Source organism: Conger conger, chromosome 1, assembly GCF_963514075.1.
Source record: "Conger conger chromosome 1, fConCon1.1, whole genome shotgun sequence".
Lineage (NCBI taxonomy): Eukaryota > Metazoa > Chordata > Actinopteri > Anguilliformes > Congridae > Conger > Conger conger.
This window is the reverse complement of record NC_083760.1, coordinates 15,403,975-15,419,324: the sequence shown is the minus strand read 5'-3', so window position 1 is coordinate 15,419,324 and position 15,350 is coordinate 15,403,975. Positions and strand designations below refer to the sequence as shown.

Here is a 15,350-nt window from a genome sequence, read left to right as displayed (position 1 = left end):
CTCCTCCTCCCTGCTCCCATATGGGAGCAAGCTGCCAGTCTGCTGGAAGCCGAGTCTCACAGTTAATATTGTATCAGTCAGTCAAAGACCGCGATATGGAAAACAGTCAACACTGGCGTTTAATTGGCCTGTCGTCGGCGCGCTCTCCCGCTCCTCGCGCGCGGTAATGTTGGTGCCAGTCGGCGTTTCGACGGCGGGTTCGTCGATCGTGTCCGTATCACGGCCCGTCGGCGTTCTCCGGAGCGGCGGGAGGTGTTTTCCGCTTCATTATGCGTTAATTGTCGGAGGCGGCGCGGGCGTTCGGAGTGGCACGGGCTCCCTCTCCTCTCCTGCTATCTAACGTGACAGAGACAGAACCCCTCTCTCCCTCCCCGGGTGAAGACGTGCCAGAAAAGAAGATATAATGGATGCTCCGGAGAAGGCAGACGGGGAGGTCCATCTATAAGAGCTGGCAGCTGCACCGCAGAGAGATGGGGGGCACTGGAGGGAGACGCGGGGGCGTCTCTGCGGACCCCTTCCCCTCGCCTTGGGAGGCCCACATTAGAATGTAATTAGATCTGTGGAGCACATTTATCCGAATGGAGAGCATCGGCACGGAACGCGGACGCACGATTTTCCAGTTGCTGGATGCTTAATGTTGTTTTAATTCTCCTCCCTGTTGCTACCAAATTTCCCTCACATCTGCTGTGTGTGCAGTTGATCAGTCTGCGCACGGTATAATAGAGAAATCACATCCAGGGAAGAGAAACAGGCAGGCCAAAACAGCGGCAGATTCTGCTGCATTCTTTACTGCTCATTTAGCTTTTTTCTTTTTTTGTTGGTTTTTCATTGTCTGAGAAATGGTTTTGTCATCCCAGCACATTTCCCTTGATTTGATTCTCTCTTTAGTTAACCAAATGCAGATAATAAATCCCCCATGTGAAAATTGCACTGGAATACTGGCTCACCGGTGCTTAGAGATTTGCATGATACATTTATGACAATGAGAGTCCCTTGGCAGGCACGTCAGGGAGGGAAAATATGAAATTCCGGTCCTCGTCTCCGAGTTGGAAACGGGACTGGAAAAAACAGGCGGGCCGCTGCGGCGTAATTTCTACCTCTCCTCCGCTGACGATTCAATTTGCTCACGCGCCGTCTTTATCCCACTGTTCTGTCCGGAGTGACTCACGCTCCGATGCGGTCACGTACACTGCGTGTGGAGGGACAGGAGGAATGGGCTCTCCAGCTTCGCACCGATCGTGCGTGACGGGCAGAGGCAGGCCTTGTGGCTAGCAGGAAGAGCACAGCGTTTTATAAGACGAGGGGAGTGTGGTGAAGGCATGGCAGGGTTGGGCAAAGTCATGCCCACAGTGACTTGCTGAGCTGAAGTGTCGATTGGGTAATGTAGTCCGTCTGCGGAGCTGTTTAGACTGGATGTGGTAACAATATCACACAGGCTGCATTACCGATCGTCCCTCAATATGTTTGGCTTGGTGTTGCATGACCATGGTCATGTCTGAAAATCTCTGGATTTCACACCTTTTCCAGAACTGTGCATGGCTGGAAACGTATTGGCTCTGTGCAATTTACTGTCTCTTTGGAGAAATCCATTGGTACATTAATTGTGGTTCAACAGCCGGCAAACTAAAACATTTACTGTTATTTGGTGCAATATTCCCTCACATTGCACCCTACTCGTTTGTGTTTGTGTGGTGTGACAGTAGATATATGGATTTTGTGTGCATGTGGCTAGCAGGGATTAGGAATAGGATCCAGGGATTTTGTGATTTATTTCATTCTTGTTTTCTGGGAAAAATAAGTTCAGTAAACTGGGGAGGCATTTTAATGTTTAGTTGCAGTCATAATCGCTGCTTCATTTGGCCGGCTTAAGGACTTCTGGATTCTGTGCTGCTCTGTTGCATTCTGTTCCATCAGAAGGCATTAATACCTCTTACCAGACCACATCATCTCAGGGGGAGTTTTGCTTTTTAGAGCACTTAAAACATGTGGCATTGAAATTAGTGCACTGTCTAAATGAAATGAATGCCAGGCAGCTTCAGTGCTCCAGCCAGTTGTGGGACTGTTGTGGGAAATTGGGATACAGTGGTAGCTGATGAGTGGTGGTTATATTAGTAAAAACAAAACCAAAGCTCTTCATATGAATATACACTCAGTGATCACTTTATTAGGTAGACCTGTTCACCAGCTTGTGAATGCAAAAATTTTATCATCATTTATTAAATGCATAAAGGCATGCAGACGTGGTCAAGAGGTTCAGCTGTTTTTCAGACCAAATGTCAGAATGGGGAACAAATATGATCCAAGTGACTTTCACCATGGAATGATTGTTGATGCCAGACAGGGTGGTTTGAGAAACTGCTGATCGCCTTGGATTCTCATGGGCAGCAGTTTCAGTTTGCTAAGAATAGTGAAAAAAACAATCCAGTGAGCAGCAGTTGTTAATGAGAGAGGTCAGAGGAGAAGAGCCAGACTGGTCAAAGCAGTCACATAACCACACATTACAACAGTGGTGTAGAAGAGCATCTCTGAACCGCAATGCATCAAACCTCTAAGTGGATAGGCTACAGCAGCAGAAGACTTAATAAGTCTAAAGAATAAGTCGAATAAATACCAACTAAAGTGCTCACTGAATGTAAACAATTTATATTTCTTCATTGCTGGAATGCTAGTTGTAAACTAGATTAAAAGCAGAAGTAGATGAAATAGCCAAGAGCGGTTATTGTATTGATATTCATTCCCTTTGTTTGATCAACAATTTATGTTTAATGTAAATTGCTCATCAATTGCTAGTTTATCTTGCACAAAGGTATAAAGTTTAGGCATCTCTGTGTCTGAATGCAGGCTGGCTCCTGGAATCTCTTCATATGTTCTTTACACAGTGACATGTGCTGGGTTGAAACATCCAAAGCAAGGAATATTAAAGCAGTTCGTTTTAATGTTTTCATCTTATCTGTCTCTAACTTATACTGTGGCTATGAAGTAAATCCACGCGTATTGTCGCTTTTATTGTAATTGAGTGATTGCAAATGTTATTTTTAGAGGATCAATGTCCATATTCCCGGGCTTGCTAAAATAGTCAGCTTTTCTGGCAGCCCGATTTCAGCATTTAATTCCGAGGAATGACAGGAAGTGGAATAGGAGGGAATTAAAGGTTTCCCTAACAAAGTCAGCCAGGCAGTGCTTAGCAGGGTATGGCAGATGACAGGCGCTGAAGACTCTAAGTGGAGAGGACTTGGGGACTGACGTGGGCTAACGGACCGCCGCGCGTCGGCGGAGAGAGATTAAAAACGGAACCGCGGCGGTGTTTACCTCCACAGGAAAGGTGAGCGTGTGCCCCGAGGAGCCCCGCCCCCCGGGAGGGCGTTTAATTGCGTTCTTTTTTAAGGCCGGTAACTGTGTCGTTTCCCCCGCAGGGAGGTGGACCGGGACTCCGACGGCCATGTCAGCTTCAAGGACTTTGAGCTTGCCGTCCGCCGCGGACGAGACAACCTCTAGCCGCTGAGTAATTGTAGGAGCCGCTGAGAAATTGCTACTCATTTAGGATGGAAACTATGGTCATTATGCAGCAGCGGGGGGGCCCCGAGTCCTGGGCCGGGATGACTGCAGTGTCTACATGTTACTGTCTCACCAAAGCACTTACATACCCAATTCAGCTAATTATCGTTTTCATTGAACCAATTTAAGTACTATTCCCGGCTCTCCGACAGTTAGTAATTTAGAGCGAGCAAGAAACCTGCTATAGAACTCAGCAAGGCCAGGACTGGCCCCGGCCATTTCACCACACAGCTGGCAGTAATGGTAAAATACAAAAGTCCTCCGATGTTTCCGCTTGTCATAGTCAAGCAGAAACATAGTAGCTTGGTCTTTATGTAGGGAAGCACAAAATATGGCTAATGTGCAGTTGTTTGTCACGGCATGTTGAAAAGCCTAATTTGACTAGGCTGAATTTACACACTGAGAAGGTGCTCCTGCCTCTTATCTTTGTGATGTGTTGGGCCTTTTACGGTATACTGCACTAGTCTGCCGGCATTTACAAGATATTTTTTGTGTATGGTGTTTGTCACTTCCAAGCTATTAAAAAGCATGTTTAGAGCTGTACATCTTTTAGTCCCTTCGCGAAATCCACTTCCACCTGAGAATTGGGCAGGTTGCATTAAAATTGAATATTAACAGTCATTGTCAGATGTGTTTTTTTAATCAGTTTTACACAAGCTTCTCTGTGACTGAACCCAATGTATAGGGGATTTCCAAGGTTCCTCTTGTTAGGTATGATTATGGAATTGTAAATACTTGTTTGTGTTTTGAGAGATTTACAGTACTCTCGTCTGAATAAAGATGAATTTGTTTTTGTAATCAGGCTTGAGTCTTCGTTTTTGAGCGTACAGTGGAGCACATGCATTCTCTGCACAAATCCATCAGAGCGCTCCAAAGACCGCAAATAAGGAAATGGACTTGAAGGAAATAATCAGATACTTCTGAATGAAATACACATTTAATCCACACGCCAGCTCATTTTTTAGGAATGGCTTCTTCACAAAAGGAAATAAGGATGAGCTGTTTTAATCTCCCCCTCTCTCCCTCTCCCTCTTCCTGTCTCTCTCACTCTCTCTCTCACTCACTCTTCCCCACTCTCTCTCAAACTAGATTAAGTGAATCTCACAATTCAACAGAACACAGTGCATCCCTTGTCTAATATGGAGAAAACAGAAAACATGGTACCATTGTACACGGCTGGCTGAAGGACCAACTACCCCCCCAGCCCCGTAAAGGTCCTAGGTGACTACACGACAGCTCCTGAAGAAGAGGACATGCCTTTCAGGTGTGCAGAAGGACCCAGTGAAAGAACGCGCGTGTGTGTGTTCTGGCCACGTGAGGCGTGTGTGTGCCGATTATGGCAGCCGCGCAGCTTTTAATTGGGTCTCTGCCTGGCGGTGCCCTGGGGGACCGGGGGGGATGAATCAGCAGCTGGCCCACTTTGCCAGGGCCCCGACCCGCACTCCGCGGCAGCTCCTCGGTAAACACGCGCCCCGCGCGAACGGAGGAGACAGACCAAGCGCGCTCCGCACCCGGGCGTTCTTCACCCGCGCGTTCTTCACCCGCGCCCTTCCCCGGGACCCTAAATGGAGTCGTCTGTGTCACGGGAGGCCACACCACGCCGGGCACCGCGGAGCTGGCTGCTTGTGAATGGAAATGAGCCTGAAAGGGCCTGGGTGGGGGGGTAGCAGAGAGGATGAAATATCATTAATCAGGTTTGACAGATACAAATGAGGGACCTTGCTCTCTGCTCTACCTGCTTGCAGATACAAAGTGTCGCTACAGAGTCTTCTGTCCGGGAAAAAAAAAATTCATTCTTTATCCCCGAGTAGCACTCAGGAAACGCTGTTCTCGGCTACGGCTTGAGTGTCGAAACATTGAGAGGCCAAGAAAGGTGTCCAGAAAGTTTAGAGCTTCTGGAAGGACATTGTTTTGTTTTTTTTGTGTCTGATGGCGGACAGTCAATGGGTTAGAGTCCTGCTCCTCGCGGTATCCTTGAGAATGATCTTGGATGAATTTCAGAACTGCGTCTGGATGGAGGGGTGGGTTTAATGAGGTGTGTGACAGAGCTCGGGCTGAAGGGGACGGGCCAGAATATGATTGGATGAGAGGAGAGACAAGAGTTCCACTCAGGCTCTCAATCCATCTCGCTGATGAGGTCACAGGTCCCATGGAAACAATGAAGGAGAAACGGAACATTTTAGCTCCCACCGATCAGTCATGTGCGTGCATGTGTTTTACATATATCCAAAGACAGCAATTAGACCATGTTTTAGTGATTTTATCTTAATCTTATCATGTAGATGAGAGAGATCTCGTAGGAGTGTCAGCGGTGAAGCTTTTCAAAATAAGAGCCAGGCCAGTCTGTGGCCTTTTCCATGACTGTATCTGTGGTATGAACAGCACTTTCTGAAAATATCCACCTGAACAAACCTTACTGGGAGTCCAGTAGCCACTGATAAATGTAACCTGTAAATGCAAGTTCTGAGGCAGTATGAGCATATTGATTTTCCAAAAGGGAGCCTATTAAACATGATTTATAGATACTTTCCCCATTCCCTCGCCCTTAAGCCCAGTTTAGCCACACAAGAGCCCGAGCATAATGGAGAGGATGGCAGAGGAATTGTGGGTGATTTGCACAGACGTCTGCTGACAGAGAAAGCCAACTTGCAGCATTACGAAATGTGACTGTTAACAGTTTGGCAATGTAAAGGAAATCTCACGGATTTATGCTGTTAGTTTATAATCTTCTCCAATCATTTGTTATGCAAATGTGTAGAACCCTTCCAGGCAACAGTTAGCAGCCTCTTTTCACTAATATGGCGCTGTAAACTTAAAGTACATTTTCTCTCAGGATGACGATGGTTCAGGTACTGTAATTGAGTGGACATTCATTGTAAAGCATGATTGACTTCCTAGTGGAGCTAGTAGGAATACCAATACTCAGAACACTGTTTTTCACACTCTAAATGAAAATAATTTAAATCTCAGATAAGACCTACAAAGCTCAAATACGATCATGGTACTCAAAGCTATTGTGAAATGTCAGGTAATTTTGAGACTTATGAATTTTGAGATTGAACGGTACATTTCCCACATAAGAGAACATTTGTTACTGAATTATTGAAAATGAAGTGATGAATGGCAGTTTTTTTATTCAACTTACTATAGTTTTGAATAGACTTAAAATATTACAAGAACAGCCATTTTAAGCAAGGTACAGCCAACAAAGGAGATGAAGTCAATAAAGTTCAATACCTGGCCGTCCGTTAATGCTGGGACAGTGTTGTGCTGCACTGGCCTTTTTCCTTCGCCTGTGTTGTCTTTGTGATCTTTCAGCAGCTGAGGGCTCACTCAGTGAACGCTAATTATGATGGCAAACAGACTACGACCTGTTGAAATCCATATTACAGGGAGTTTGGCTCAATTAGCTTTGGTAAATAGGGCCAGCGACTATTGAAGAGGCCCTTATCAGCCTGATTAGGTTTTGTGCAGCATTAAAAGGTGAGTTAACTCAGAGCCCATGAACCAGTGTGCACCTCCAGCATTTGCTTGATTGAGCCATGAGAAGACAAGAATGGGCTTTTGAAGATATGTTTTAATTAAATCCGCTCTCAGGAGGGCACAGTGAGGTAGCAGAGCAATCCGTCTGATTACTTCAGGGGGTCATCTGATACATTTATTCTCAGTTGCTGATGATGCTACAGTGTATATTTTATACTGTACTACATACACTCACCGAGCACTTTATTAGGAACATTTTTACCTATTTATTTATGCGATTATCTAATCAACCAATTGTGTGGCACAATCATACAATCATGTAGATATAGGTCAGGAGCTTCAGTTACTGTTCACATCAACCATCAGAAGGGGGAAAAATGTGATCTAAGTGACTTTGACCATGGAATGATTGTTGGTGAAAGGTGGTTTGAGTATCTCAGAAACGGCTGATCTCCTTGGATTTTCACACATACTACAGTTTGCTGCAAAAAAAGTGAGCAGCAGTTCTGCAGACAGAAACTCCTTGTTAATAATTGATCAAAGCTGACAGGAAGGTGAAAGTAAGGCATATAACCACACATTACAACAGTGGTATGTAGAAGAGCATCTCTGAACACACAACCCATCATAACTCTTAAGTGGGTAGGCTACAGCAGTATTAGTCTAAAAAAGAAGTCCTAATAAAGTGCTCACTGAGTGTATACTGTACATGGGCTCCAGAATTATTGGCACCCTTGATACATATGCACAAAAATCCTGTGAACTAAAAAATAATAGTTATTTACAAAAGCTTTATTTTCCAACATGTGTCAAGTGATTTTTTTAGTGATTCAATGGAATCAATCAGCTTACGTTTTTCAAATAAAAATGTATTTCCCCAAAAACAGGTTTCATAATTATTGGCATCCCTGGTTTAAAGCCATTGGTCTTTTCCTATAATTTGTGATAAGGTTAGAGAATACATTTGGATGGATTTTTTACCATTCCTCCGTACTGAACTTTTCAAAATCATTGATGTCTTAAAAATGATTGTTTGTGCTTATGGACTGCCCTCTTCAGTTCAGACCATAGGTGTTTAATGGGATTGAGATGGCCATTGCAGAACATGGATGTTGTTTTCACTAAACCATTTCTGTGTGAATTTGGATGTTCAGAGTTATTGTCCCGCTGGAAAATACACCTACTGTGCGACCATTCTCAGCTTCCTAGCAGAGACAATCAGGTTTTCTGCCAAGACTTCCTGGCACTTTGTTGAATTCATTATACCATTGTTTCTAAATAGTCCCCTGGACCACTGGCAGCAAAACATTCCCAAAACATCAATGACTCGCCTCAATATTTGACAGTAGGTATGAGGTGCTTATCCTTGCATTGCTCTTTTGCGCCAAACATGTTGATTAAAGGTGACTGTCTACCCTTTAACCTCATATTCATTGTTTCATTTTCAAAAGTGTTGGAGTAAAGGGCCAAAAGAACAGAAATTTTACCACTGTCCAAATACTTATGGACTGCACTGTTTATACGTAGCAATGTTGTTTTTGGAGAAGTTAGACGGTTGGAACTATAACCACTCAATACATCATTTCCGTCCTTACCTTCAGAAGGTGGACGGATCACTGCGCTCAATCGGCAGAAGACCGAAGGATCTGTGTTGAGCGGTTATAGTTCCAACTGTCTAACTTTAATTTTTTCCCGCACGTGTATTTCAAATACACATGATACCTTGTGCAAATAACAGAGGTGTAAATTGCTGTCAGGTGTCTTTCTTCACTTTGAAGGAGGTAGGCTACTGACCCATATAGGTTTCAAGTATTTATGCTAAACTAACACGTTATGTTAACATGGAAAGTCGGAAAAAAGGTATATTTCCCAAAATGTTGGTTCCTTCAATAAGTCACATCCCAACAGCAGCATGTTTGACTGTTGGGATGATGTTCTTACTGGGAAATGCTGTGTTTGCTTTACACTTGACATAATGGGACCCATGCCATTAAAAAAGTTCCACTTTTGACTCATCTGTCCATATAAAATTATCCCAAAAGGCTTGGGGAATATCCGGGTGCTTTTTTCGGAAATGTGAGACAAGTAATCTTGTTTCTCTTGGTGAGCAGTGGTTTCAATCAACCTTGCTATTCTCCCATGAATACAATTTTTGCCCAGTCTCTTCCTTATTGTGTTATTGTGGAGTCATGAATACTGACCTTAGCTGAGGCTCGAGAGGCCTGCAGTTCTTTGGATGTTCTTCTGGCATCTCATGTGACTTCTTGGATGAGTTGTCACTGAGCCCTTGAAGAAATTTTGGCAGGCCAGCCACTCCTGGGAAGATTCGCCACTGTTCCAAGTGTTCTCCATTTGAAGATAATGACTCTCACTGTGGTTCAGTGGAGTGCCAGAGCCTTAGAAATTAGTAACCCTCTCCAGACTGATGTAATTCAGCTAATTTTTTCTCATCACATATAGAATTTCCTTTGATCATGGCTTAGTGTGCTTGTAGAGACCTTGTGGAGACTATTTAATTTTCATGTTAAGGTATAATATGAGTTCGGTTTGGATTCAATCAGGCTGGCTGCAATCAAACATGGCTGTGGTCAGTTCAATATTATTATCAATTAAATTTGGTTAATTGGTTCATTGAGTAATAAGGGGGCAGTTACTTTTTCCACATATGATATATGTGTTTGATTTTGCTTTCATTAAATAAATGAAAAAACAAAAATGTTTTGTGTTTACTCAGTTTCTCTTTGTCTAACATTACATTTTGTCCGAAACCATTCAGTGTGACAAATATGTAATAATATAGGAAATCAGGAAGGGGGCAAATACCTTTCATCATGGCACTGCATATGACTCTTCACTTCATTTTAGAATCTATTACCTCAGAACTTTGAATATTACACTGAACATCATTATTCAAAACTCACTCAGCATTATTCAAAATATTACAGAAATACATTTTCCTTGAAACTGGAAATGGCTCTATGCTAATCACTTCTATTTGTCTCGGAGCACAAAAGCACCCAGGGGGTGTGGGGAGTATATTAATATATGTTATATTGACAAATCCTGGTAAACAAATTTGTATTTTCAGCTATTCCAATCTGACTGCAAGCAGAAATACATTTGCAAATAGTCTGACAGCCTAGCAAGACACCAACATCCACTCCCGCTAAATGTAATTACATTTGTGTCTGTGGGTCACTCAGAAGTCTATGCTTCTATGTCACACGATGATTGCAGTGTCTATTTCTGAGAATTATTATAATTTAGGTAATTTTCACTCATAAATGTACCTGCTCCGGTGCTAAATATAAAGCCCCACTTCTTTAATGTTTCGCTGAAATTACAGCAAATGATTTTGAGTGTTTCCAAATGTGGAACCACCTGTGGCGTGCAGACAGGGCAGCGTTTGGGACTCTGCCCGTGATAAAAGAGTGGAGCCCCTCCAAAAATAGCCCAAGCCTTCGGACAGCCACCATTTACCATAATGATATGTAATGTGGTCAGCACTAGACACTTAACCATGTTCTTAGGCAGGCACTACAGATCCCATATACACTCACTGGGCACTTTATTAGGCAGACTTGTACACCAGCGTGTAAATGCAAGTATTTAATCAGCCAATAATGTGGCAGCAGCTAAATGCATAAAAGCATGCCGACATAGTCAAGAGGTTCAGCTGTTTTTCAGAACGGGGAAGGAATGTGAACTAAGTGACTTTGACCCTGGAATGATTGTTGATGCCAGACAGGGTGGTTTGAATATCTCGCACAACAGTCTCTAGAGTTTGCAGAGAATGGCGTGAAAAACAACAAACATCCAGTGAGCAGCAGTTCTGCAGGCAAAAACCTTGCTAATGAGACAGTTGGAAAAGGGCCAGACTGTTCGAAGCTGACAGGAAGGTGACAGTTATGTAAATAACTGCACATTACAACAGTGGTATGCAGAAGAGCATCTCTGAACACACAATGCGTCAAACCTCTTAAATGAATAGGCTACAGCAGCAGAAAATATGTCTATAAATTCCTAATAAAGTGCTCACTGAGTGTATTACTGCCTGGGTGGCTCTGTCCTGGACCATCATGCAAATGCCCTTCACGTGGACCTGCTCAGGCTGTGTGATGGTGGCCCCTTGCCCCCGTGATTCATGACGAGGGACACGGCGACTGCCAGAGAGGACGCCATGCCTCATGCCCAAGCAGCGGAGGGTGCTGACAGTGACAAAGTGGCAGCTTGGAAGAGGGGGGAAACGGTGAATTACTGACATTTCAGTGTCTTTTGGGGCATTCTAAGGCTGTCTCGTAGCAGAGCTGGAAAGACCAAAGTATGAACACATCTGTCGAGGAGATGTGTTTTCAGTTTCCTACAGCAGCCCCCAACAGGGCACCATTTTGGTCTCATGTCTGTGTGTTCTGTGTGCACAAAGACTAATAGCAGGATGTATCATTCCACTAAATTTAAAATGAGCCTCTTAGAGGGAGCAGTGTACAGTGTAGGGGGCAGAGTGTGGAAAGACTGGCGCCAAGTAAAACATCAATGTCAGTTGTCTGCTGGACAGTAGAGGAAGTCTATAGGAGCGCGTACAGGAGCATTCATTGATCCCATAAGTCTGATTCAGCAGTGTTAACCAGCATGGCTCAGTGACGCTGCTGAACCTGATGAAGCTTAACCCCACCTTGCTGAGCCCAGCTGTTTTACATGGACCAGGGGAAGCATCGATTGCACTAATACAGCTGCGGATCTCAGCAGTCAAACGCAAAACGTTTCTCTGCCCGCCCTGCTCACCGTGTGGAGCCAGGTATAACCGGCAATCAAATCAAATGCCTGACATTGCTGACCGATAATTTCATTTCTTGTCAAATAGTCCGACTGCCAATTACTTGAAGGGCGATGATTACTCCAGACAGTTCAGATATTGGCACCCGGATGTAATAATAATCACTGTATTTTCCGCCTGGTTTAAACATAACTGCGGGTTTCGCGCGCAGCGGTATGCGAGAGAGGGTAGTGCAAAGTAAACAGCGTGATGGAACAGAGAGGGGGAAGAAAAAGTGGTACATAAAACCGATCGATAAGGAGAGATCAATGCTTTCGTGAGGGCTCAAGCAGACCCCAGGGAGGGTCCTGGCTGCACAGAGCATGTAAGGTGGAGCATAATGTCTGTAATCCTTCCTCTCCTCTGAAAGGGCTCCAGTTGGATCCCTCGGTCACACCAGCCATGGTTTTGGCCCACTGTAAAAGGAGCCGCTGCCACAGCCATACCAGAGGCACAAAAGCAACGGAAACGCATTAGACCGGGATCGGTGTTGTCAAGTTAAGCGCCTGACTGAGCTGGCAGTTCTTGAATGGTCGGTGATGAAACCTACACACAAATCATAATGGGTGTGAGAAAAAAGCAAGTACAATGTACATTGTAAATACAGGTTGTTGGAGAATAAACAGTGGCCAAGTGCTATTTATTTTACATTTTCAAAGGTCAAGGCTGATAACTTGATAAGAAAACTGGCTGGCCAATGTCTCATACTGTTGTGCTGAAGGCATAATTTTATTCACATTAAAACCAACATTGATGAGGATAGCTTGACAATTGGGTACAGGACATTCAACTGCATGAGCAAACAATGAAAATGTCCAGGATCCCATTCGACTGCCAAAGCACAACAAACCACTGTACACAATCAAAATAATAATTAAATAATTAAATAAATATATATATATTGACATTGGTATATATATATATATATATATATATATATATATATATATATATATATATATATATATACACAAACAACAAAAACAACAGCAACCCCATCAGCAAACCCCAACACATGTCAGCCTTCCTCTTCCAGTCTCCAGAGGCACTGTTGGAAAATACAATGTAGCTACTCGGTTGCACCTCCTTCATTAAGCCTGTTTCCCTTCCCTTGTGGTTTGTTACATTCTTGTAACGACACGTGGTAGTATGTATATATGTAGATTTGAGGACTGGTAAGGACTTAGTATGCTTATAAGATGTTGTTTTCTTACAGTATAAACAACATTCTTTGTGCTCCGTTTGTTTTGGTTGAGTCTTTCAATGGAAAAAGACAGGGAGGGAGGGAACTCGAGTTTGGTTGCTATAGAGACAGATCCACTGGTGGCGATGAACCATTTTTTATATCAAAAATCCCAGGGGGTCTTAGCTCCCTGTAACTTTTCTGGAAATTTCAATCTAATTATATCGCACACGTTTGGTCGGCGCCATGACACGGAGTAAAAGAGGGTGAGTTGTTGAAGTCTGCAGTTTCATTTAAAACTATTCATTCATTGGACTCGTTTTAATGACTAATACAGCACTCAAAGCAAACACTCCCTGCTACTTTAGCCTAATTTAATGTCGTAAATAAAATATTACATACATCTAAATAAAATAAGATGTGCAAGTATATATACTGGAATTGGCATATGCAAGGGAAAGCTGCACGCAAAGCATAGTGGTCTAATTAGCATATCAAATTCAAAATGGCCTGAAACAAATTAAAACCCGATCGTTTCACCGGTAATATAGATTATTTTGCGAGACATAAACAAATTAAATTTCATGTTTAAACTTGTTTACATGTATTAAACCATTAATCACGAGAAAGACAAATATGAACTGCAGCAGTTTTGTGGTTACCCTGGCTGGTTCACTTCTGTTCCACAGCACTGCACATAGTTTAATCCCCAATGGTCAGAGGAGGGAACAGAGTCCGAGTTTGTATCGAGGTTTGCATGAGTTATTGGATCAATATAACCATGACGTGTAGGCCTATTTCTTAAATTATAGGCATATGCTTTTGTTTAACTTTGAATGCAGATGAAGTTGGTCGGGATACATTTAATTCATACAGTATCGACAAACAAAATGTAATCTTTATCTTTATGAAGATGGCACATGCTATTCAGGCGCTACACAGTTTAAAAGAAAAAAAATCAAGGGCGCTTGTGGACCTTATTTATTTATTTATCTATCTATTTATATATTTGCAAACAAATATGTAAGTCTAATTAAGTATTCAGTGTTGCGCTTAATTAATTAATATTAGTCAAATGTTCTCTGTGTCAAGGAACAACAAGCAACCCCTGAGAGAGCCGTCAGCGTAGTTAATCACATATAAAACACGTTCGTATTAAAACTATCCTAAAAATAATTGCTACAAAGTTTAGTTATGGATGGTGGGTCAACATGAAGAAATGAATATCCTACATTCGATACACCGTTGACCAAAATATATTGCCATCGTTGGCGTTAGTTTTTCGCTTCATTAGTGGCAGCAGTATTAATTAGATATGACTACCCACAGCCAGATGTGTCTATGGAAACTCATTACAAATTTTAGCTGCTCGGTGTCCAGATTTCACAGATTATGTAGCATGATGATGCAGTGCATCAGCGTAGTTATTTAATTTGAATGCTGAGTAAGTCTTTAATGCAAACATAAACCATAAACCTAGTGTACAGTATGCACGCAGCACGGTGATTAGAGATTGGCTTTGCATTTTTCCCGTAGCCTACTTATTTGTAATTTAAATATAACAGGCCTTATGTGTTGGGATATGTGTTTATGCTCAGTATTTAGCATATTTGTTTAGGATTTTTTTTATATCCTTCCACATATTTAAAATGTAAAATTTCCCATTAAGTTGTCTGAGCAGTGATTCCTGTAATTACTCAAATATCTATCACTGGAATATCTCTACATGAAACACAGTTGTCCATGCTCTACTGAGGATCGTACTGGTTGATTGATTGACTGATCGATCACCTTGTTGAAATGTATAATTTAATTACGCAATCATTTTTGCTTTCCTGCTTCCCCTATGTTTTGAAATTTACTATTGGCAATTTACTAGCCCATAATCATTGCAGAATTGTTACATGAGAATTAATTGTATAGTAATATAGTCTTAAAACATTAATACAAAATGTTAAATATGCAGATTGTCTGTGCATTTTTACATTTGTGCAGATTGAAGAGGTTGAGTTGACTGAGTTTGAAGAGGTAACACCTGTTTCTATCCCAGCTCAGCTGTTTGCAGTAGCAGTGAAAGCTTTGTTGAAGACATTGTTGCATTCTCGGAAGACTCTCAGCATTGCTAAGACAAACAGAAAATGAGAGAAAAACTGTTAAATTTTCCTGATGATCTTTAAAGTATTGCACAGCTGTGAAATTACACTTATGAAGAACAGTGGGCACTGCATAACTCAGAAGTAGCATTCAGTCTGGGATAATTTCTGCTGTAACTGTGTTATTTACTTCATCAGAGAGAGAAACTGCCATTGAGAAGCA

The 15,350-nt window shown here is 42.5% G+C and overlaps 1 protein-coding gene across 1 annotated transcript in view; it reads left to right on the top strand.

The window, feature by feature from the left end:
- efcab11 (EF-hand calcium binding domain 11) overlaps positions 1-4,353 on the top strand; it is a 45,611-nt gene extending 41,258 nt beyond the window's left edge. The window contains exon 6 of the mRNA XM_061215999.1: positions 3,414-4,353. Within this exon, the coding sequence (XP_061071983.1) occupies positions 3,414-3,495 (82 nt within the window). The 3' untranslated portion in view covers positions 3,496-4,353. The remainder of the gene's footprint in view (positions 1-3,413) is intronic.
- The last annotated feature ends 10,997 nt before the right edge of the window (positions 4,354-15,350 follow it).